Source organism: Eretmochelys imbricata, chromosome 1 (genome assembly GCF_965152235.1).
Source record: "Eretmochelys imbricata isolate rEreImb1 chromosome 1, rEreImb1.hap1, whole genome shotgun sequence".
NCBI classification, from domain to species: Eukaryota; Metazoa; Chordata; order Testudines; family Cheloniidae; genus Eretmochelys; species Eretmochelys imbricata.
The window spans coordinates 55,305,395-55,328,929 of NC_135572.1; the positions used below are offsets into that span (position 1 = coordinate 55,305,395).

The 23,535-nt window shown below is 42.0% G+C and overlaps 1 protein-coding gene across 1 annotated transcript in view; it reads left to right on the forward strand.

Moving 5' to 3' along the window:
* The first annotated feature begins 8,032 nt into the window (after nucleotides 1-8,032).
* The window catches only part of LOC144267895 (complement C4-like), a 92,353-nt gene continuing 76,850 nt past the window's right edge, over nucleotides 8,033-23,535 (forward strand). The window contains exons 1-10 of the mRNA XM_077822719.1: nucleotides 8,033-8,097; nucleotides 8,766-8,958; nucleotides 10,447-10,630; nucleotides 11,377-11,447; nucleotides 14,557-14,642; nucleotides 16,034-16,116; nucleotides 17,062-17,149; nucleotides 20,298-20,403; nucleotides 20,662-20,785; nucleotides 23,149-23,264. Coding sequence (XP_077678845.1) covers nucleotides 8,033-8,097; nucleotides 8,766-8,958; nucleotides 10,447-10,630; nucleotides 11,377-11,447; nucleotides 14,557-14,642; nucleotides 16,034-16,116; nucleotides 17,062-17,149; nucleotides 20,298-20,403; nucleotides 20,662-20,785; nucleotides 23,149-23,264 — 1,116 coding nt within the window. The remainder of the gene's footprint in view (nucleotides 8,098-8,765; nucleotides 8,959-10,446; nucleotides 10,631-11,376; nucleotides 11,448-14,556; nucleotides 14,643-16,033; nucleotides 16,117-17,061; nucleotides 17,150-20,297; nucleotides 20,404-20,661; nucleotides 20,786-23,148; nucleotides 23,265-23,535) is intronic.

The following is a 23,535-nucleotide window of genomic DNA, read 5'->3' on the forward strand; positions in this document are numbered from 1 at the left end:
TCAGCCGTGCCCTTATGCAAACTGGAGAAGGTGACAACTCTACTGCCCACAAAGGTGCCAACTAGACCCAATTATATTCTTTGTCACGTGGAGATAAATGAATGGTGACCAGGGCTATCTGTCTTAGCTATGTATAGGGCATCCATCACTGTAGTACCTGAGCGCAACACTATCTTTAATGGATTTTTCCCCTCCCAATTCCACCTGTGAGGCAGGGAAGGGCAACCTCATTTTACAGATGGAGAACTGAGCCGGGGGAGACTAAAGTCACACAGGAAGTTTGTGGTGGAGGAGGGAATTGAACCTGGGTTGACTAAATCCCAGCTTGCCAGTCCTTGCTTCCTCACCATGTAGGGCCCTAAGCAGCCATGAGCTATTAGTAACTTTCAGTCATGACTGAGGTGGACAGAATTTGACTTGGTGACTTTCGGGTGAAAGGCTCTGGCCCCAAACTTTCAAACCTGGGTGCCTATAACTGGGCTCTTAAACCTACTGACATCAGTGAGCCAGGCCACTTCTATTTAAATGCCCAAATGTGGATTTAGGAGCCTAACTTTAAGCAGCCAGGTTTAAAAGTGTTGCCTCTGTGTCCAATTACCTATTTCATGAGCCTTCTAGTCTAACTAAAACTTACGTTTGATGTTGAGAATTATTTTTCTTCTGCAGTCATCTATCAGCAACGCCCAGTTTCAACAAGTATAAAGTGATTCCTCATTGGCATAAATTCAATGGAACAATCCAATATGCTGCTTAGAAAAAAGGGTTTGCAGATCTCAGTCCAGGTACTGTCCCCTGTTTTTTTCTTTTTTTAAGAAAGTTGATTTGCCAAAATGCATCCTGTCTCGTACTTAGCAGCTACCTTATTGCTAGAGAAACTGATCTGCAGGTATGTGTAACACTGTATGTATGTAATAAGAACTAATCCAGTACAAAGAACTCATAAGAGCATTTTATAGAAGAAAAGCATGAGCAAGTCAACCTATCCAGCTTTAGCAGTCTTGCCATTACTAAAGGGCATGTAGGGGGCCTTTACCCCTCCCCACAACCAAGTGCATGGAACTATGGCTCTGTTCCCTGACACACTGGCTAGCAGAGAGAAGCTGTACCCTAAACAGGGTTGCAGTAACCTCCTTTACACCTCAGAGCAGGGAGAAGTGGGGAAGGAATTTCAGCTCTCTTAGCCTCAATTCTTTCCTGCAGCTTTTCCTGCAGTAGTGTAACTGCATGCAGCCCATCCTCCACCCCCTTTCCCGGACTAGTGATTGGGACACAATCTAACTGATAATTAGTAAGTAAATATATTACAAATCCAAAATGAAGCATGTTTCTGAAAACGAAAGGCCTTGAAAGTTAAAGCAAGTTCATCACAGGAGGACAGTGCTCCATCATTGTGACCATCTTTAGCCTTTTCAACAGAAATTCCATAGGGACTTCTGCTTCACTTGATGGCATAACAACATCTTATCTGTCCATTTCTGTTGTGCCAATCTCATAAATTTTTATTTATTTATTCTTGGAAGGGTTCTGTGCTTTGTATGTTAGTTTCTCAATCAAAAACTTTTCTAGTGCAAAAAGGAAGAACGCAGATGGTTTAAAATGCCATTTGTAACACAAACCCCTTTAAAATCACTGGGACACACAGAGGTCCATGCTAGATGGTCCTACTGAGGAATCGGGGCCTTTAATGTTTTCACTCTTTACTTTAGGACATTTGGCTTGCCTCTTCGATTGTTTTACAAATTAAGGGAAAATCTGTTTCATTGTGTCTTGAAATGTAGGACTGAAATTTTTTAAATTAAATTATAAAAATGAAATGAAAATGGATTTTGGTGGTATTTCATATTGTGCCATAATAATGCCTATCTCTCTATACAGATACACTCCTCCACACCCCCACCCTGAGCTCTCACTGTGGCCTAATTCCTTGACTCAGGAGCCAGCAGGTTGGCAGAGAGGAGACCCTGTCCAGAGCTCAGACTGGGGAAAGAGCCAGAAGAAGGTGAACAGCAGGAAACATGGCTGGGTGGGTAGAGGCCTCACTTCATGGAAGGGAAGTGGGAGGCAGTGTGTTTTTGGGGACAGGGGAGATGGGGAGCTGAAGAGAAGTTGAGTTGTGCTTGGCAGTCTAAGTGATGAAGAGTTTTTGTAAGGAAATTTCAACAGCGTTTTTGTTCAGAAGCTGGTCTCGATGAGAAGCAGCATATACACCAGCTGTGCTGCCTCTCTGCAAATGCCATTTCTTCACACTATTTTCTACACCGTCTACAGTCTACCCAGCTGTGAGAGAACAGAAGAAGGGTGAACCTAGATTCCTATATGGAGGGGGTATAAGGAGGGGCCTTACCCTACTGCCGGCCTGTGTTTACCCTGGCACTGGCTTTCTATATATGATATAACTATAACCATAAATAGCAAAGTTTTCACAGTGTTCTGTATGCAAGTGCCCCATCTACTTGTGTATAGAGACAATTAAAAGTTGTGCTAGCCTTGGGCTCCAGGCCTGTGCTTTTGGATTCTGCTAGAAAGTCTGGCAGCAGTTGGAACATTTCTGCTATATTTATTCATTAATCTCAGTTAGCTGCATTGCGAGGAATGGAATAGTTTTCTTCAGCTTTCTAAAAATAGGTGACCCAGATTTCTGTTACTTACCCCTCTGTTACTTACCCACTGAATTTGGGGTTGTGTGAGGATTAAGGTGCTGTTCCACATGCATAAGACTCTTTTTTTTTTTCTTCTGAAAGACTGTTTAAACAAATATGGATTTCTCTCCCAACCCTTTCAGAGCCATGAATAGATACCTGATAAGCTGAGTTGTCCATGTAAACCCAGGATCTATTCCCATATCAGATTTCTGAGCACCCAAAATTAGGATGTATAATTTTGGGCACTCAATGTAATTACTTTTGAAAATGTCCCAGAATGCTTGCACCTGGCACTACATCAGCGAAGGCTCGTAATGGGACAACCCAGCTCCCCTTCAAAAAGGAGCTCTTCCAGTTAATCCAAAGGGAGCCTCTGGCAAAGCCAGTAGGACGTATGTCACAGCTGCAAGTTGTACTTCTATCATGCTGTGCCCCGAGTTCTCTAAATGGATGGAAGTGTAGGAGGGTTGTGCCAGCTCCCAACTTTAGCAAGATGTCCTTTCCTGCTTGCCTTGGACTGAGGGACCTACTGCTCTTGTGGCACCATCAGTTAGTGTAGCAAGAAGACTTTTCATTTTAAATGATTTAGCTTAATGAATTGTAGTTTAATGAGAGTGTGACATTGTTGACCACTGTAGAGCAAATGTCATGGGTAGTGTGGGATGGAGGAGCTGGGTGAATTTGGAATGGGCCACTAGAAGGGAGAAGTGGGGGGTAGAGATTCTCAGACCCTCCCAACAGTACAAATTTTGCAGAAATGGACATGGGACAGTAGCGGTAGTTCTGATAGCAAGTATCATGGTCTCGCTTTGAATATAAATACAGCCTACATATTCTTAGACAACTGCCTTATATGATGTTAATAATTAAAGGATCAGACTTAAATGTTATATGCCAAAGGGCAGTTTATCACTAGAAAATGTGGGCAGTTCTCATGGGCTCACTTCTTGTTTTTAGTTGTCAGTGAATCAGATGGGCAACTTTCCCTTTTCTTTTGTCAATAAAACCATGTTTATGAGTCAGTTTTCCAGGAAAGGGCTCCTAAGATTAGACCTGATGGTGGTTTTAGCTAATGCTTCTGTATTGCCTTTAATAAAGAACTGGTAACAGCACAGACAGCTAGGTGTTAATTACTTCTATGGATTTAAATGGCATCTGTGTGTCCAACCCTGCATGGTACTGATTGCGCCCAACTTCCATGGCTCTCATTAGGAGATGGGGGTGCTCGGCCTCTCAGGAGATGTGCTCTCCACTTTGTAGGATGGGGTCCTGGAATTACAGTGATTGGTTCAATGCCATGGCCACAGGTGTCTCCGTCCCTTTCTGAGGCCGAGCTAAGGCAGAAACTTGTGTTACTCCTTCTAGTTAATGGACTTAGGGTTAGCGTCACAAAGGTACTTAGATATGATGATGCTGAGTGTCACAACACTTAACTGTTAGGTGCCTGGAAAGTAGGGTGACCAGATAGCAAATGTGAAAAATCGGGATGGGGGGAGGGGTGGGAATAAGTGCCTATATAAGAAAAAGTCCCAAATATCAGGACTGTCCCTGTAAAATCGGGACATCTGGTCACCCTACTGGAAAGTCACAGGAATTCACAAAGCCTGCATTACACAGCTGGGCTCCCTATACAATGAATGGGGAGAGAGAGGCTCCTTCGAATACCGTTCACAAAAGCCAGCATGCTTGGTGATGTGGGTTAAACCCCGATGCTCTCACGGAGATAGGAGTCTAAATCCAGGCCCTAGGGAGACCCCTATCTCTGCTAGCAATCCAGAGCCAGGAGCCCACTTTGGAGTTAGTCGCCTAAGGCATTTTATTTATTTATTTATTTGCAAGGAAGGGGGTGGTTGTCCCCAGTGTGACAGCTTGAAGAGTCATTTGCGTGAGAAAGGGAGAAAGCAAGCATGAGACTGACACTGTAGCCTAGGGTCAGGGCACTCACCTGGGCGGTGGGAGTCAGAGGATCCAGTCCCCCTGGGCTGATGACTCCTTGTTTATTTATAGTGGAACGGCTTCCTCAGGAGAGACAAAGGGAGCCCTACATCAGCATGTTCTGTAGCTCAGTGGGTAGAACGCACCCCAGTGAGGTGGCAGAGCCCTGTTCAGATCCCTTCCCCCTCCCGCTTAAGGCAGAGGTGGGGATTTTAACTGGTTGTTTCCTATATCCCATGTGGGTACCTAACCATTGGGCTAAAAGTCTTCTTCCCTCTCCTTGACTCTTTTCTGTGAACTTGCTTGAGGGGCCCAAGCTGGTAGGTGGCCTACCAGATCAGGCCCTGCACACAACTGAACAACCGGCCTCCCTGGCTCATGAATCGCTCTGTGGCTTAGGCAGGAGACTGGCGCCTGAACACCGAGTGGGAAGTAGCGGTGCACAGGCCCGCAGGCAGAAACATAGGTGCCTAGGGAACTTCTATTGCAAACACATTGGCTCCAAGTGCTTTCAGGTGCCTACAGCTGTCATATGGAGTTTTGGGAGGTGCAGTGGAGCCTAAAACTGGGACTTAGGTGTGTAAGTCTGGGATTTAAGTGCCTAAGTACCATAGGCACCAACTCTGTGGGTGCTCCGGGGCTGGGTGCTCCGCACCCACTAGCCACAGCTGTTCAGTAGCGCCACTGCCGATCAGCTGTTTGGTGGTGCCCCCGATGAGCTAATCAGGGGCATGACCAAACAGCTCTTTGGCCATGCCCCCATCAGCTGTTCGGTGGCTTGGGGAGGGGTTTGGGGGAGAGTGGTGGGAAAGCGAGGGCCTCAGGGAGAGGGTGAAGCGGCGGGCTGGGAAAAGGCAGAGCAAGGGCGGGGCCTTGGGGAGGGGGCAGAGTGGGGGCGAGAAGAGGTGGGGTGAGGTCAGGGCCTCAGGGGAAGGGGTGGAGTGGGGGTGGAGCACCCCTGGGGAAAACTAGAAGTCGGCGTCTATGCTAAGTACTTTTGTGACTCTAGCTCTTAGTCCTTCAGCTCAAGTGGTAAATATCTACTTTGCAACTAGAGAGCACCAGTGCAATCCTTGCCCGTGATCCACACAGAAGAGGGCGGAGGCTGATGCAATAAATTTTATAGAAAACCTTTAGAAACTATTCTTGGATCATCTTAAAGATGGATCACTAACATGAGTGCCCCAGTCTTGAATAAGGACTTTTGTGTCTAAATAGGTGGAACAAATAAATGAATCAAAGCTTTATTTTTATTGTTACCTAGTGGGAGGCAGGTGACCCAGATTCTATGCTCAGCTCTACCGCTGACCTGCTGGGTGATCTTGGACAAGTCGTTTCACCTCTCTGCCTCAGTTTCCTCATCTGTAAAACAGGGACAATGGCCCAGGGACCTTGGTTTGTCAAGTGCTTTGAGATCTAAGATGAAAAGCACTATATGCAAGGTCGGTGTTATTTCTATCGCTCTCTCTCCCATTCTAAAGAGCTGAAGCAGAGGGCTAGCATCAGCATCACTACACTCACCTTTCATGCCTAGAAGCCTGGGCTCATATGTGCCTTAAACCAGACAATGAAAATGGGCTTCTTATCTGTTTTGGGATAGGAACAACTGACCAAATCTAGGAATAAGTAGCTTGATTTTGCTTTAATTTTAAAATTAATTTGTTTTCATAAGAATATGTAAGGGGCCATTTCTCTGAATGCATCTTTTCATGATGCTGTCTCTGAACACACAGAATATATTAGCCCCTTGTAATACAAGCAAGAAGCTTAGAAGGCCATTGGTTAAAAGGACTGTGTTTCTGGTCTCCTACAGATACAAACAAGCAATAAAAGCCTAACTCCCTGTAGATAAATCTTATCTTGTACATACAGTGAAAAAGGCCTTGACATGAAAATGAAGAGAGAAAAGAAGCAGGATGTGTCACCTAATTAAAATCAGAGAAGTGACTGTTATCACATAAAGAAACTGTCCACTCCAACTCCAACCAGCATGTAGAAAGTGAGGGGCAGGGGTGGAGCTGGGATCAGAGAACTGTGCTTATTGACCTCTTTAGACACATTTTAATTTTGAACCATTCTTCAAGGTTATTCACATATCTTATTGCAGTTCAAACTTTCCCAGCTATTGTACCCCTTTCAGGAGTCTAATTCTCTTGTGTACCCCAAGTTTTACCTCACTTAAAAACAACTTGCTTACAAAATCAGACATATAAATACAAAAGTGCCACAGCACACTATTACTGAAAAAATGTTCACTTTCTTATTTTTACCATATAATTATAAAATAAATCAATTGGAATGTAAATATTATTCTTACATTTCAGTGTACAGTATATAGAGCAGTATAAGCAAGACATTGTCTGTATGAAACTTTAGTTTGTACTGACTTGGCTAGTGCTTTTTAATGTAACCTGTTGTAAAATTAGGCAAATATCTAGATGAGTTGATGTACCCCCTGGAAGACCTGGTTGATGTACCCCTGGTCGAAAACCATTGTCTTAGTGACATGTCCGCTAATCTCACTAACAGTCACTGTCCTGTCAAGGAAATTGAACTGTGCCCTTATAACAATTGTCCAGATTTTGGAGAAAAGAGACTAAAACAAGTTGAGATAAAAGAGGATGTGGGCCTCCAGGACATCCGTAAAGTGTGCCCAGGTCCAACTGAATGGATGTCTTTAATTTGTGCCTGCAGCAAACATTTGTTCACATCACAAACCCAGCACATAATCGGGTATGGTGCAATGCAAGCCTCAGGCTTTGCTCAGGAAAAGTCCAGAGTGTGATAGTTGGAGCATTCCAGGCCAGGACGGAGCTGCATTGGAGGAGTTCCATTTTCAACTTTGCTGAGTGATGCCCGTGTTATACGTGGCTGTTTCTCATGTTTCCATAATCCCTACACTCAATCAGTATTGAATTAGTATTGAATCACACGGGAAAGAAACTTTCTTACTAGAGCAAAGTTACAGTCCGATAGAAAAAAGCACCGTTTGTTTTATTCCCCACTCAGAATGAAGAACTGGCGTACTGCAATTGTTTTTGTCATGCCGCCTTTTCATGAAACTGGTTTTAAGGATTGCATTTTCAGAACTTACACTATTAAAGTAGGCATCATATTATGAGAACTTCCCTCCACATTATTTTAAATGACTAACATTTGAAAATATTGCAGATGCAAAGAATGTGGGCAACAGAGGCTGAATAATAACATGCAAAGTCTTGATTAGGTCTGGAATGCGCATCCCCGGGCTATGTTTTTACATCTCTGGAACCTTCAGTCAGTATTGATTGCATAATATTGAGGGTTATTAATGAGTAACCCTGGGATAGAGACTGATAACTGATGTAATCTGTGGTCAGCTCCGTTCTAACCACCACCATCTCAAAGGGAGGTTGGTAAAGTTCTTCTGATAGATCTTTTTTGAAGCAAGGAAATTTATGTTGCAGAGGTTTTTGATGGAAAGGCTGGTATTTGTGCTGGGCATTTGTGCATTCTTGTGCAATGCAGAACAAGCGCCATCGTAAGTATATTGCTTATTAATTTTCTGCATGACAAATGCCATGGGACAGAAAGCATAGCTGGCTGACCCTCAACTCCCTATCTCCTTCTCATGAAACCCAGATTCTATAGTCTTGTATTGCTAGTATTTTAGGGACATAGGCATCTGGATGAAGATGATCTATAACTCAACATATATAAGATGGAAGTGATACCTGTTGACATATGGAAGCATTTGGCAGAATGGATAGTATAGGGCAGGTATTGGTACCATCAGTTGAAGATACATGTTTTCAAGTATAAAATACACATATTTATACAGTGTTATTAATGCACTGCCTGGTATTACTTCCAGGTATGTAGGCGGGAGCCTGTCTAATCTTGCTCTCTATTAAACTGGGCATTGGTAGTCATTATTAGTCTACAAGGTCCACCCTTTCCCCCTTTGCATGTGAGATGAATTTGGGGTAAGGCTGGTGTGGTGATTCAGGGTGGCTGAGAATTGTGAGGAAGGGGTTGATTGATTTCTGTTGTATTTATGTCGTCGCTGGGTTGGTTTGATCTGTGGGAATTGAGATCTGTTTATTTAAGTGTCTTTTGAAAAGTTTGCACTGGATGGGTGCTTTTTTAGTATCGGTTTTAAAAAAAATCCACAGAAGTCAGTAAATAGTCTATTCTATCTGGTTTTAGATTTCTTATTACTGCACCAAATCTGGTACATGTGGGAGAACATGAGACAATAACCGTTCAAGTACATGGAGCACAGAGCTCTGTCAAAGTTACAGCATATTTCAAGGATGAGATAGAAAATGAGCTACTATCAGACATCACTGTCTTTACCCTCAACAAAGAGAACAACTATCAGGAAATGAAAAAAATTATGGTGAGTCAACAATCATGCTAGTAACCAAAAGCTGTCACTTAAAAAGCTGTCTGCAGACATATCATCATGAGCTGGGACTTTGTGAGATCACTGACTAGACGGGATCAAAGCTCGGATAGGAAAACGTAAGCTCTGTTTGGAGTGGTATTGCCGGTTCAGACGGTGGCACTCTGTTTTCTGAGTCTATACTACTAAAGAAGTGCCCCAGCATGGTTTCAGTGTGCTCTTTGTGATGACAGGTGCTAACTTCTATGCGGTAGGTAGACCCAAGTTCCTGATCACTTTTCATTAATAAAGATTTAGTGACTTTTTCATGAGAATGGGGAATGGAATGTGCCTTGGCAAAGTCACTTCACAGTTCCGTTTAGATAAAGTGGTCTTCTTCAATTTTATTATTGAGGGCTTGTCTAGACTTAAAACACTACGCAGCATAGCTGCACCCTGCAGTTGCACTGCTGTAGTGCTTTAATGTAGACACCACCTATGCCAATGGGAGAGATTCTTCCATCAGCATAGGTAATCTACCTCCCCAAGAGACGGTAGCTAAATTGACAGAAGAATTTTTCCATTGACCTAGCACTGTCTACATGAGGACTTAGGTTGTTTTAACTCCATCACTCAGGGGTGTGGATCTTGCAGACCTCTGAGCAACATGGTTATACTGACCTAATTTTCTAGTGTAGACCAGGCCTAAGACTGTGGTAGCACCCCGAGTGTGATAGGCACTTTCCATACCTAGGGGAAAGCACATCCTAGGCCTTAGAATGTATGGTATGTATCTAATCTAAAAATGTATGCTATTGCTGTGAGCTGGTAAGGAGCTGCTACATTGCACCGCAAAGCCTGCTTACTGTTAATGGCTGTTGAAATGAGTCCTTAAAGTTCAGGAAAGTTGAGATCTGGGGTTTTGTTTTGGCTCATTGTGGAGACAGGGATAAGATGCAAAATTCAGAATTGATCTGAATATCCCTAAAGCTCAGATCAGCAGCTTTGGTTTGAGCTCCTTTCTGGGCAGGACATTTGGTAGCCCTTATTAATATGCATCAGATAAGACTCTAATCACATGCTCAAACGTCGAATAAATAAGGGAATATGGGGTAATATTACAGCTACCAAATGGCATGGTCACAAGAATGTAATATGTATTTAGGATAAAAAGTAATTAGATTTTAATTATATTTAAGTTGAAAGAAGGTGTTTTACTCTTCCATAGTTCCATGGCAGAAAATTAGGGTGTGAATTGCATTTCTAATGCCAAAGAAATAATAGTCCCAAAATAGAAATAAATTTGAGTACCATCTGTATAAAAATGATATGAGCCATACAAATGGTATCAACTCTTCAGCTATTTCATGGATACTTCAATCGGATAAACTTCTTACGCCAGATTCTCAGCTGCTCTAAGTTGGCATAGCTCCTTGGAATTCAGTAGAGCTACATTGAATAACACCAGGTGAGGATCTAACACTGTTCTTCCATTATATTCAGGTCAAGCCTGATTTGATGCCTGAAGATATGTTCAAGAAAAGACGAAAACCGTATGTTCTGCTAGTCACTGAAAGCAAGGAGCTTTTTAAGGAACATGCTCAGCACACTCGCATCCTCCTGTCTTCCAAGAAGGGCTACATTTTTATTCAGACAGATAAACCTATATACACACCTAAAACAAAAGGTTAAAAAATAGTACCACCTTTCAGAGATTAAAAAAGCTGTATATCATGTGGTTGCTCTTAGGGAAAAAATTAATCGCAAATTCTTCACTTTGTGGCAAAAACCTCACTACTCCCCTCACCTCTTTGTGGGTCCAGCAGCTGCAGCAGACTCTAGGCACTTGTACTTCTGTAGACGCTAGCCTGCTGCATTGTGACTTAGCTCTGTGTAATAGCACAAAAGGATAAAGAATTTTTTGGTTCCCTCTCCTAGCCCTTAGACATTCACCCAGGGCCCAAGTAAAATATGGAACTTCCTCTTCAAGCACACAACAATGACTTTCACCCGAAAAATATTAAAATGCAGGGGGAACACCCTCACAGAGCTTTGTGACACGCAATATGTCCCCTTTTAGTGATTGTGAAGTGACAAAATATGAGATTGGATTAAGTGATAAAACAGGGAGCTCAACATTATACACATTTGAGCTGCAATGGTTAAGTGCCTGTAACGATACTGTAGTGGGACCAGACTTACTCTATCTTTATAAGAGATATTCTTAAAGCAGCAAACACATTTGTTCATATTTATCTTGCGTCATACAGTATAACCTAAAAAAGACAGTGGTAGTTTTTTTTATTATGTATTTGATTATTTGATTTGCCTTCCTGAATTGATTGACTCAGTTAACAACATGAAACTAGAACTAGAATGTGTATTTTAGAAAGGTAAAATGAAATCCTCAACTTTACCATTTTTTTTATATAGTCAAGTACAGGATCTTCACCTTGGACACTGCAATGAAACCTGCAAATGAAAAGATTCAAGTCATTGTACTAGTGAGTATTTAAACTGTGGTAGGTAGTTTTCCAGGAAGTTCAAGAGTGAGATTGGTTCCAGTGATGGCTTTTGAGGACGCAGCTGCACTTTTGTTCACAGTTGTGAGAATTTGGTTACAAAATTTTCTAGGGCAGAGGTAGCTTCTGAAACCTCCATCAAGAGTTCCAGTTAACGGATGTGTTTTTGTGGCGTGGGCATTTGTCCATTAAGAACTGAATAGAGACCATCAATTTATTCCATGTGGCCACTGGACAGCTATCCAATGGTGACAACTTTCAGTCATTATTAGGGCTGTTGATTAATCGCAGTTAATTCACGCAATTAACTAAAAAAAAATTAATCACGATTAAAAAAAATCATGATTAATTTCAGTTTTAATCACAATGTTAGACAATAGAATACCAATTGAAATTTATTAAATATTTTGGATGTTTTTCTACATTTTCATATATATATTATATTGTGTGTTGTAATTGAAATCAAAGTGTATATTATTTTTGATTATAAATATTTGCACTGTAAAAATGATAAACAGAAGAAATAGTACTTTTCAATTCACCTCAGACAAGTACTGTAGTGCAATCTCGTTGTTGTGAAAGTGCAATTTACATATGTAGATTTTTTTTGTTACATAACTGCACTCAAAAACAAAACAATATAAAACATCAGAGCCTACAAGTCCGCTCAGTCCTACTTTTTGTTCAGCCAGTCGCTAAGACAAACAAGTTTGTTTACATTTACAGGAGATAATGCTGCCCTCTTCTTATTTACAGTGTCACCGGAAAGTGAGAACAGGCATTTGCATGGCACATTTGTAGCCAGCATTGCAAAGTATTTACATGCCAGATATGCTAAACATTTGTATGCCCCTTTGTCAAGGTTCCTCCCCCACTCTGAACGCTAGGGTACAGATGTGGGGACCTGCATGAAAACCTCCTAAGCTTATCTTTACCAGCTTAGGTCAAAACTTCCCCAAGGTACAAAATATTCCACCCTTTGTCCTTGGATTGGCCGCTAGCACCACCAAACAAATGCTGGTTACTGGGGAAGAGCTGTTTGGAAACATCTTTCCCCCCAAAATACTTTCCAAAACCTTGCATCCCACTTCCTGGTCAAGATTTGGTAAAAAGCCTCACCAATTTGCCTAGGTGACTACAGACCCAGACCCTTGGATCTTAAGAACAATGAACAATCCTCCCAACACTTGCACCCCCCCACTTTCTGGGAAATGTTGGATAAAAAGCCTCACCAATTTGCATAGGTGACCACAGACCCAAACCCTTGGACCTGAGAACAATGAAAAATCATTCAGTTTTCTTACAAAAAGACTTTTAATAGAAATAGGAGTAAATAGAAGTAAAGAAATCCCCTCTGTAAAATCAGGATGGTAGATACCTTACAGGGTAATTAGATTCAAAACATAGAGAATCCCTCTAGGCAAAACCTTAAGTTACAAAAAAGATACACAGACCGAATAGTTATTCTATTCAGCACAATTCTTTTCTCAGCCATTTAAAGAAATCATAATCTAACGCATACCTAGCTAGATTACTTACTAAAAGTTCTAAGACTCCATTCCTGTTCTATCCCCGACAAAAGCAGCATATAGACAGACAGAGACCCTTTGTTTCTCTCCCTCCTCCCAGCTTTTGAAAGTATCTTGTCTCCTCATTGGTCATTTTGGTCAGGTGCCAGCGAGGTTACCTTTAGCTTCTTAACCCTTTACAGGTGAGAGGAGTTTTCCTCTGGCCAGGAGGGATTTTAAAGGGGTTTACCCTTCCCTTTATATTTATGACACCCTTCGTGCTTCGGCCACCATTCCAGAGCACATGTTTCCATGCTGATGATGCTCGTTAAATAAATAATGCGTTAATTAAATTTGTGACTGAACTCCTTAGGGAGAATTGTATGTCCCCTGCTCTGTTTTACCCACATTCTGCCATATATTTCATGGTATAGCTGTCTTGGATGATGACCCAGCACATGTTCATATTAAGAACACTTTCACTGCAAATTTGACAAAACTCAAAGAAGATACCAATGTGAAATTTCTAAAGATAGCTACAGCACTCAACCCAAGATTTAAGAATCTGAAGTGCCTTCCAAAATCTGAGAGGGATAAGGTATGAAATATGCTTTCAGAAGTCTTAAAAGAGCAACACTCTGATGCAGAAACTACAGAACCTGAATCACCAAAAAAAGAAAATCAACCTTCTGCTGGTGGCATCTGACTGAGATGATGAAAATGAACATGCATCGGTCCGCGGTGCTTTGGATTGTTATCGAGCAGAACCCGTCATCAGCATGGACACATGTCCCCTGGAATGGTGGTTGAAGCATGAAGGGACATATGAATCTTTAGTGCCTGTGGCATATAAATATCTTGCGACGCCGCTACAACAGTGCCTGAGAATGCCGGTTCTCGCTTTCAAGTGACATTGTAAACAAGAAGCAGGCAGCGTTATCTCCTGCAAATGTAAACTAACTTGTTTATCTGAGTGATTGGCTGAACAAGAAGTAGAACTGAGTGGACTTGCAGGCTCTAAAATTTTACATTGTGATTAATTTTTTTTAATCGCTCGACAGCCCTAGTATTACCAGATTGGTTCAGACTTGAACCTGTAAGTAGATGAGAAAGGCTCTGTTAGTTTCCCATCCAGGTCTCATGAGGGGGATTGTTTAAAAGTATATCCTTAAATATAAGGTAAAGAACAATAATTATATTAAGACATATGGTTGTTTGGGTCGCCTACGACTAGTTCTGTGCACCATCATGTTGGAACCTTGGGTCCAATTTCTTCCTTCCTTCCTAGGTCAGAAAGGGCAGGAAGGACAGTCAGGGCAATTTACTGTGTCACTTAGCAGTAATTCTTCCAGTCAGAGGAGGAGTCGTATATACGGGCTGTGAAGAGAATCTGATATAGTCCTTCTCGGTCTAAAGTAGAGTATGGAGGTAGGGCAGAAAAGTGGAATCCTAAAGAAAAGAAAAATTAGAGCAATCTTGCTTTTTCCCCTCCTCAGGATCTAGATGCAAACTTCAGCTCATGACACAAATGTTTCATTCTGCGGGTATGAGCTGTATCTTTGTTTTTGTTTTTTCCTCGATAGAATTCAAAAGGAATGGTGGTTAAAAAATCAGCGTTGCAGACAAAACCAATGACCAGTGGAAGTTTTGTGATACCTGACATTGCAGAGTAAGTTACTGTGGCATAATCTTCAGTGTTTCAACATATCAAAATTACTACTATTATTATTTAGGAGCATCAGAAATTTCTTCAAACTAAAAGTGGCTAGAGAGATACACAGTCTCATTTTGGGAACAATTTTCCATTTCTCACCAAGTATTGTTTAGTTTTGTCATCCTTTGTTAGAGCAGGAAGAGGAATATAGGACGATGTGTTACAAACTGCCCTTTCCCCCGTGAAATTCAGACAAGATCAAGTGGATTTTAACCATTTATTGAAAACTACAGTAGGATCTAAATATGTGCTTGTAGGCTACAATTACAGCAAGTAAGGAAACTCTCACTCCCTGCTGGGTCTAGCTGGGCATATCAGCTACAGGCAAATGAACCCTTTTCTCTATCTAGAGTCTGTCATGCCTCCATCACACAGCACACGGAGAAGCTCTTAACACACCCATATATAGCCTCGGCTACTCATGCACTCTGTCACATGCACATACACAGCATGTCTATACATGCCCAGCGATGGCTCCCCCTACTGCTGGAAAACGTGAAACACATACTAAAAAGATAAACCTTAAAACAAGATGGGTAAAGGTTCCTCACCCTGGGGACACAGAGTGGGCGCTACAGTCCCGTAACGGGTGAAGCAGATGTTTCTGCTTTGATTACATTCAAGCACAGCTATGGAATCCTTTTAGAAAATGGCAGGAAATGATTGCCCAGTCATGTGTGGCCCTGAGATCCTTGTGGAAGACACCTTGATCCTTACAAGAGCCAGCTCAACTGCTTAGTGCTTATATGGTGCTGCTATCTGTATTCCAAATTATTAAGGCCCCAATTCAGCAAACTGCTTAATTGTAATCATGTGCTTAAATCTGTCCCTCTTTAGTATAGCACTTATGTTTAAGCATTTGTTTAGTACATGCTTGAATCCCATTGACTTCAATGAGACTTAAGCATGTGCTTAAAATTAAAGGTGCTTAAATGCTATGCTGAATTATTTAGAGCTCATAGCATGAAGATTGCCTATTGCGAATATATTGTGACTGTCTTCTTCATATAGCTTTTTAGCGGGTAATCTGTGTTCCACATAGTTTGCAACATGGTAATTTATTGGCTTGTTCCTCGTACTCTCCAAAGTGTCTATTTCAATCCAGACTGCAATGCTTCAGAGAGACATTTATGGGCTCCCCAGCAGTAAAGAAAAAATAAAATGAAGGAAATTCATTGTTAGGGGGTGAAAACAAAGGAAGGAAGCAGAGACTGGTGTTTGGTTTCAACTGCTGGGGTTGTTTTTTTTCCTTATTCTATTTAGCAATACATTAAATATGTTTAAATTGCTTTGAAAATCTATTGAGTAAGAGAAACTTTCCCCTTTCTATTTAATCTGAACACTAGTCCTGGAAACTGGAAAATCCTGGCCTGGTTTGATGAGTATGAGATGTCCAATAGTTCAGCTGAATTTGAAGTTAAAAGTTATGGTAAGCTAATGTTTAATTTGGAGTATGAGTACTTGAAGTTCTGACTATATCTCAGCGAAGTATCTGGTTGAGCTAAGATATTAGATCTTCTAGATAACTGAGGGCCAAATGGGCTTGATAGGCAGTGACCCAAGTAGGAGGTGGTGTTAACCTTTCTTCAAGCAGCACTTGTGGGATTATACCTCAAGGAGGTGTAATCTCTCGCTGAGTTCCCTGGTGCATATGGTAGCACGCAGTCTCCACCATCCATTAAGATGATGATGGTTACTCACCCCAGTGTGTCTGAATTGCTGTGTGGGCCAGTGCAGCGTGTATGTGTGTGTGTTGGGGGGCAGTGATGGGAGGTAGCAGGGTAATGGCTCTACCCCTTCTAGAGTGTCTTGGGCTCAAATTGATGCACGGAGAAACAGTCTCGACACTTGGCTGAGCCAATCCATATGCAAGGTGCTTGAATTGGGAAGAATTTGCACCCTCTCATCCCTAGGCACCCATGTAGGGGCCAATCATGATCTGACCCTTAGTGAACTGGAGCATTTTATAATGAATGTACTTTGGTGAGGAACAGCTGACTCTAAGGGTATCACTCAGCCAGCAGGCCTGATTCTGATCTCACATATATTTTACATATGTGAAATATCATTGACTTCAGTGGATATAAATCAGTATTTGTGAGATCAGGCTCCTGTCCAGAGTCTATCTGTCTCTATGCCATTGTAATATAGCTCCAACTATTGGTTAGCAAGAGGGCTATCAAAGACTGCTCTGCCTTTGCCTAAAGCTTAAATGGAGACTTCAACTTTCTCTGCACACCTCTCAGTACAGGAACAAAGAGCTGCCAATTTTTCCAAAGCCTTGTGCATTACAAACTCTCAGGAGTTGAAGGCACATTTGAAATGTGAACTTTTTTAGACGTGATCTTTATTTTTTTGTGTTCTTTTTGTGCAGAGCTTCCATCTTTTGAAGTCAAACTTATCCCATTTGAGCCATACTACCATATTTGGAACAAGACCTTTACATTTGATATTTATGCAACGTAAGTATATTTTAATGGTGTCTTTTTTATGAGGTTTGGGGATAAGAAAAAGTTAACTCAGTCATTTCCTCCAATCCTTGTAATTAATAATTAAATTAATCCATAAGACAGTTCAGTTGTTGGCAAATGCATCTTTTGGGGTCCCAAGTTTGAAGACTGAATGCTTTCAAGCCATATGAGACGTCAAAATGCACTGGTTTCAGTGTCTTGACAGAACTAATAATTGTACATTGCTTAACTTGACCATTTAAATAACCAAATCTTTTTTTAAAATGTTTGTTTTCTAGTTTAGATGCTTAGATACTAGGTTGATGAGGGCCACATAGGTACCTAAATAGACAGATATTAGATTTTTTACATAGTTATGGATCATATATCTATCATACATGTCTCATAATTCTTGTTTCTGTGTACATGCTGCAGGTCATCTAACATCTGATCCTGTATAATAGAAATCATTTGGAGACTTTCCACTAACTTTAGTGAGAGCAGGCTCTGGTTTTTCTCAAGCATTTCTCCTTCAATCTTCCATATTCTTGTCCTTTCTCTCAATCTCTTCTTTCTTGAAACATTGCTGTAAAATGCTGCTTCTGTGCTAATGAGATGCAGTCTGATAAAGAAAGAAACAGGGCTTTGTGCCTTTCTTTATGAGCTATAGAAGAGATGAAGATGAGAGAGAATTTATTTCTGGGTTGATAGATCAACAGGTCCCTACGACAACCAGGGATAATTATTTTTAATTAAATGAAGAATCAGCAAATATAAGAGCAACATTCTAAAGCCCAGTAACTTATGATTTATACAGAGATGGACCTCAGCTGTTAGTTCAGACCCAAATCTGAACTTTTCCCAAAGCTCAGTGGTGTTTGGATCTTGTGGCTTGATTTGGGCCAACTTCTAATTTTAGAATAATGATATCAACCTTAAGTCCCCTCCAATAAGCAAAGAGTGATGATGAGGAAAAAAGATGAGCAATGTTTGCTATTTATTTAAAAATAAGTAGCATTAATACAGTTTTAGACATTATGTTCTCATGCACAGGTTTCAAGCGGAGACTGGCAGAACCAAGAGCAGTTACCAAAACCCTGAAAATTCAGTGATGTTCAGAGAAATGGTTCTGTTTTTAGGCCATCTGTCATCTGAATTGGAAATGCTGGTCCTACATTAGCAGTTACTGTAGGGTTGATCCTTTATGCAGAGAGTCTCAGAAATGTGGTGTTTCTTTATTTGCTATATCAATCTTAGGCACTTATATGCTCCATCACTGAAGTATATGAGAACCTCATAATTTTAAGACCCCTGTGAGGTAGAGCAGTGTAGCAGGGTCGGCACCCACCTCTCACAAGTGCCCCCTCTGGTTGGGTGTGTCCGCAGTCTTTAAACCAGTCCAGCCCTGGTATGGGGCTGTATCCCCAGTGCTTCCTCCCTGGAGACACTATTTTCCTGTGGCCCTCCACAGGCTCAGTCCCTACTAAGTGTCCACAGCCAGACGGGATCTCCTTCATTGCTCCCCCAGTCCCTGCTAGCGAACTGTCTTTGGCTCAGAACTAGCAGCCAGCCAGAAGCCTCTCGCTCCCCTGAGTCCCTGCCATCCGTTGTGCTGCAGTTCCCTCCGCCAGGCAGGTATTCAGTTGTTTCTTTTCCAGCTTCTAGCAGCAACTAACTGCTGCTATGTTCTGCAGCTCCATTTATATGGCCCTCCTGGGGCCTGACTGGCTGCTTCCCCCCTGCAGCCACTCTAGCCTGCTTGGAGGAGCTCTCCACTGCTCCTTTCCTGGGATGGGTATGGCAGAACTCTGAGGCCTCCAGCAGGGGGCCTTTGGGCCTAGTCCACCCCATCACTGGCAGTGTCACAGTTCCAGGGTAACTGCATCTGTATTCCCTGTCTGTGAGTCTGTGATCCCTCAAGGGCACCCACTTAAAGTTTCTGTCTCCCACCGTCACCTCTTTTGTGTGAAGATCTGCATGTGTCTCCCTTCTGACCAGGGTTTTAAGGCTGCACAGCCTCCTGCCTTACATTGTGATATTCCCAGCAAGCCAGTCTGCCTCAAGGCCAGCATCTGTGCTTTGCTTTCTCTCTGAGGGCTGTGACCAGTGTATTGCCAGCAGTTATAGGTTACCACACAGCTACTTCTAGGCAAGATATTTATACTTAAGATGAAAGCATTAGAGAGAAAACGTATTAAAATTACAAAAGCTCCAATGTGCATGCTCAAAACTTACGAGAAGTCACCCATCGGTCTTCTGGGCCCAAGTAGGCCAAAGTCTTTCCAACCCTTTTTCAAGATGAGATCCTTGCACAGGTTCAGAGAGAAGGCCCCGTGTGAGTTCAAGCTAATCCTTTTGTACTAAAAACCCTTTCTTTGTTTCCTTGTCTCTGGAAAACCCAGTCTGAACCAGTATATATGAGACTCTCCAGGGTAGTATATCTCTATGGTTGTTTAGTCTCAATGACTCACCTTAATCACTCCCCACTGTTTTTTGGTTCCTGTAAAATATGTGGTAACCCTGCCCCACGGAGTAGTACACAATGATACAGAATCCGTACAGACTGAATAGAGTGACCCCACAGATACTGCATGGGGTTGCAATATCATTCACAGGCAGTGCTATGGGCCCCTTTTTACAGATGAGGAACTGAGGCGCAGAGGCCAGATCTCCACTACAAAGTTATGCTGGCAGAGCCATATTGGCCAGGACTGTGAAAAAAGCGCACCTCTGACTGACATAGCTATGCTGATAACCCCCACTCTGCATGTAGATGTAGCTATACCAACAAAAGGAGTCTTTTCGCCATTATATGCTGTGTCTCCACCAGGGGGCTCTGCTGGTAGCTCTATACTGGTGTATCTGTATCGTTAAACTCTTTGTAGTGTAGACTAGCTCAGGGACTAAGTGACGCATCTAAGGTGTGCACTTTGTATGTCTACAGCTTTGTACATGAAGCTGTCAAACATTATCATATGTTTAGCACTAGTTGCTAGAGTTGTATTTCAGTTCTAAATACTCAGTTACCATGGCACAAGACTAACACATTGCTAGGTAAAGGGACTCTTTCGTTTCATGTTCATTAGCAAGCACACATTAGACTGTCAACTGTGTGAATATTACTATAATTATTGTTGCTTCATTCTCTTTCCTTTTAAAGGCACTCTTATGGAAAAGGGATAGATGGTGTTGCATATGTGCGATTTGGCATAATAGAGGAAACTGATAAAAAAATCTTTCTCCCAGGCCTGGAACAACAGCCTTCAGTAAGTACAACATACTAGAAATGATTATTGTATATGATTGAATATTGAATCATATTAAATATTAGTTCAGTGGAGCTATGTCATTTTATACCAGTTGAGTTCAATATTGTTGAGATTCGTGGAAATGAAATAGCAAATGGCCTTAAAACACTGGCCTTTGTACTATTACAGTCAATTTACTGGAAGTGCAACATAACCTTTAAATCTAATACCATTCAAAGCACCAAAGGGAATAATATTTTTCCATCTTGATTTTAGATACAAAATGGAAAAGGAACAGTTACGTTAAGTACCAAATCTTTGGAAGAAAAAATAACAAAGAACATTACTGCTTTGGAAGGGCATTTTTTATATGTCTCTGTTACAGCTATAGAAACTGCAAGTAAGTAAACTATGCATTTGCTGATGTAATCTACAGCATTTTCATTGATCTTTTCCCAGTACAATTCTCACTGTGTGAAATCTTGGTCCATGGAACTTCTTTTCACTGCACATTAACACAGGTGCTTATTTGACTGTTCTCCACATACATTATGTCTATGCCACAGGCTTTATCATGTGTTCTTATCCTTGTTTTATGCCCACCCCTCACACCACCATCCACACACAGTATCCTAAAGCATGTGCTTATATGAGCCTTGAACCCATGTTTGTTTGCACAGCTGGGGGGTGGGTTAAAGCCCACATTTTGCTGTAAGTCATGCTTCAAACTGTCCACTTTGCAGTGAGGATACAGCTGTAGCCAAGCTTGTGTTCAGATAGTCCTCCAATACCATACCACATTCCTGGGTCCTGTATGTTCCAGCTCTTCTTCCTAGTCACTTCCTACTTGCCTCCCATGCACCAGAAGCTACTTGTCAGTCAACGTTTAACTCTTCATTCCACTCAGCCTTCTCCATTTCCTGCTCAGCCCAACTCTGCAAAACAGCTCTACGTTATGGGCAACACCCAGCATGCTGCTAGCTGGCCAAAGGAGCACGCCACAGTTCTGGTTAACCAGTGCTGTGAGCACAGCAGGGAGCATGATTTTGGGAGCAAATATCCACTTGTCTGAGAACATCTCAAAGAGGCTAGTGAAGATGGGACTGCTCTTCAATGCAGGTAGTGCATTAAATATCTAAAGACCTTCTACCACAAGGCAAAGGTTAGCAAATCACCATCTACCTTCCCCTGACTGGGGACTCACCATGATCCCAAGCACAGAGCCCATAGACCTATATGACAAGCTTCTGAGCAGGGATTTTGAGACTAGTAGCAATGGCACCAGAGTAGACCACGGCAGAATGTGGGGCGGAGTCACAGGAACAGACTGTGGTGCTGGAACAAGCCTTAGATCAGGCTCCGCAGCCAGATGGGCTAAGGGGTATCCCAAGGCTATATTCCAAGGATCTGTGCACACTGCAACACTAAGAGCCATGGGATATGCCGCAGCAGTCTTACTGTCGCACACAAGTGAGTACAGCATCAATGTGGACACAACAGTTTGAGTGTTTTTTCACAGTGTGGCTGCTCTCACTCATGCTGGGCTGACATGAGAGAATTAACTGGAGTGTAGATCTCTTTAGCTAACTCTGCAGTGAAGACATGCCCATGGAAGCCAATGGCAAAACTCCCATTGACTTCAGTAGGGCCAGGATTTCATCCATCATGTTTTATTGTCTGCTTAGCACAATTGAAAGAGAGCTAGATAACATATATGCTTATACTTGCTATAATTTAGTCTGAGTCTTAACATTGTGGACACCATTGTGCATATAATGGCATACACAGCTGATGAGCTTTATTCAGCAGGGGCTGACCCTGAGAGCACAGAAGTGACAAATAGATGTTATAGAAAGGTTTTTTCCCCTCTCTCCTTGCTAGCCACACTGAATTTTGGCTAGGAATGTGTCAGCTTTTTTGCAGCAAGAAGGAGATCCAGCCAAAACCAGTGAATGATAATGCTGGATGAGCAGGAGCTGACTGCGAAGTTATCATAAAGGTTTGAACCTGCAAAATAAAATATCGAACAAGCATAAAAGTATTAGAAGTATTTGCCAGAAAAGAACACTCTCCTCCCAGAATGTTAGAGACCTGAGGCCTGATTCTTCCACCATTACTCACGCTGAGTAAGGCCTACTTCTTTGAGTACTCCCAATAGAACTAATTGTCGAGAAAAGAACTACTCAAAGGGAGCGAGAGTGGTGGAATCAAGCCCCTAGTAAAAAATGAAGCTCTCAAAGGGCCAGAGTCCACCCTCTTGAAGTTGAGTAATACCTTTAACAGTAAAGAAATATCACCTGCCTGCTATCAATTCACATAAATGATAAAAATATTACTGTTAACCTAAATATTTTCTTCCCCCCAAGCCATTCTCTGCACCACATTCCCTCAGCAAGGACAGCAAGAAGGATGTGAGCAGGGGGTGTACAATGTTCAGAAGGGAAGGGAAAACTGGGTTGTATATGTGTGGGGGAAGGTGGAGATCAGGAAGGCTGAGGGGTACACACTGGCAATGCAACCCAGCTTCATTGGTTATGTGGAGTGGCTGCATCGTATGACTGAAGAGCAACCTGAGCATACTAAGGAATCCAAGGCCAAGAAAAGTGATATTCCATTATAAATTAAGCCTTGAGTCTTTGGAAACGAAGGCTTAGCTTCATTCACTTCTGTTGTACTTTAGTTTTCTTCATTTGTGGATGCCTTTTAACATTTGTGTGGGAGTAAAAAATGTCTTTGGCCATAAAAGGTGTTTGCTATTAATAGGTGGTGAAATCCAGGAGGAAGAACTCAGTAGTGTGAAGTTTGTCAAATCTCCTTATAGTATAGACCTGTCCAACACCAAACAATATTTTGTGCCTGGGGCACCTTTCTCCATTGTGGTAAGTAATGTTTAGTTTGCAGTAGCTGCTTTCTTCCATTAACAGGGACTCATCTAGCAGCTGTCCTGCCCATAGAATTCCCAGCTGCTTCCATGGGATTTCTTTGTGAGGAATACCTGGCAGGTGTAGGCCCAAAAAGTTGCTGTCTGTTGCTGTTCATTTTCTGGTTTTATCTTTCTGAGTACATAGAGCCACAGCAGAAGGTGGTGAGTAGAAAATATAGAACTTCTCTTTAAGAAAGGAACTAGGGATGCAATGGTACACCTCAAGC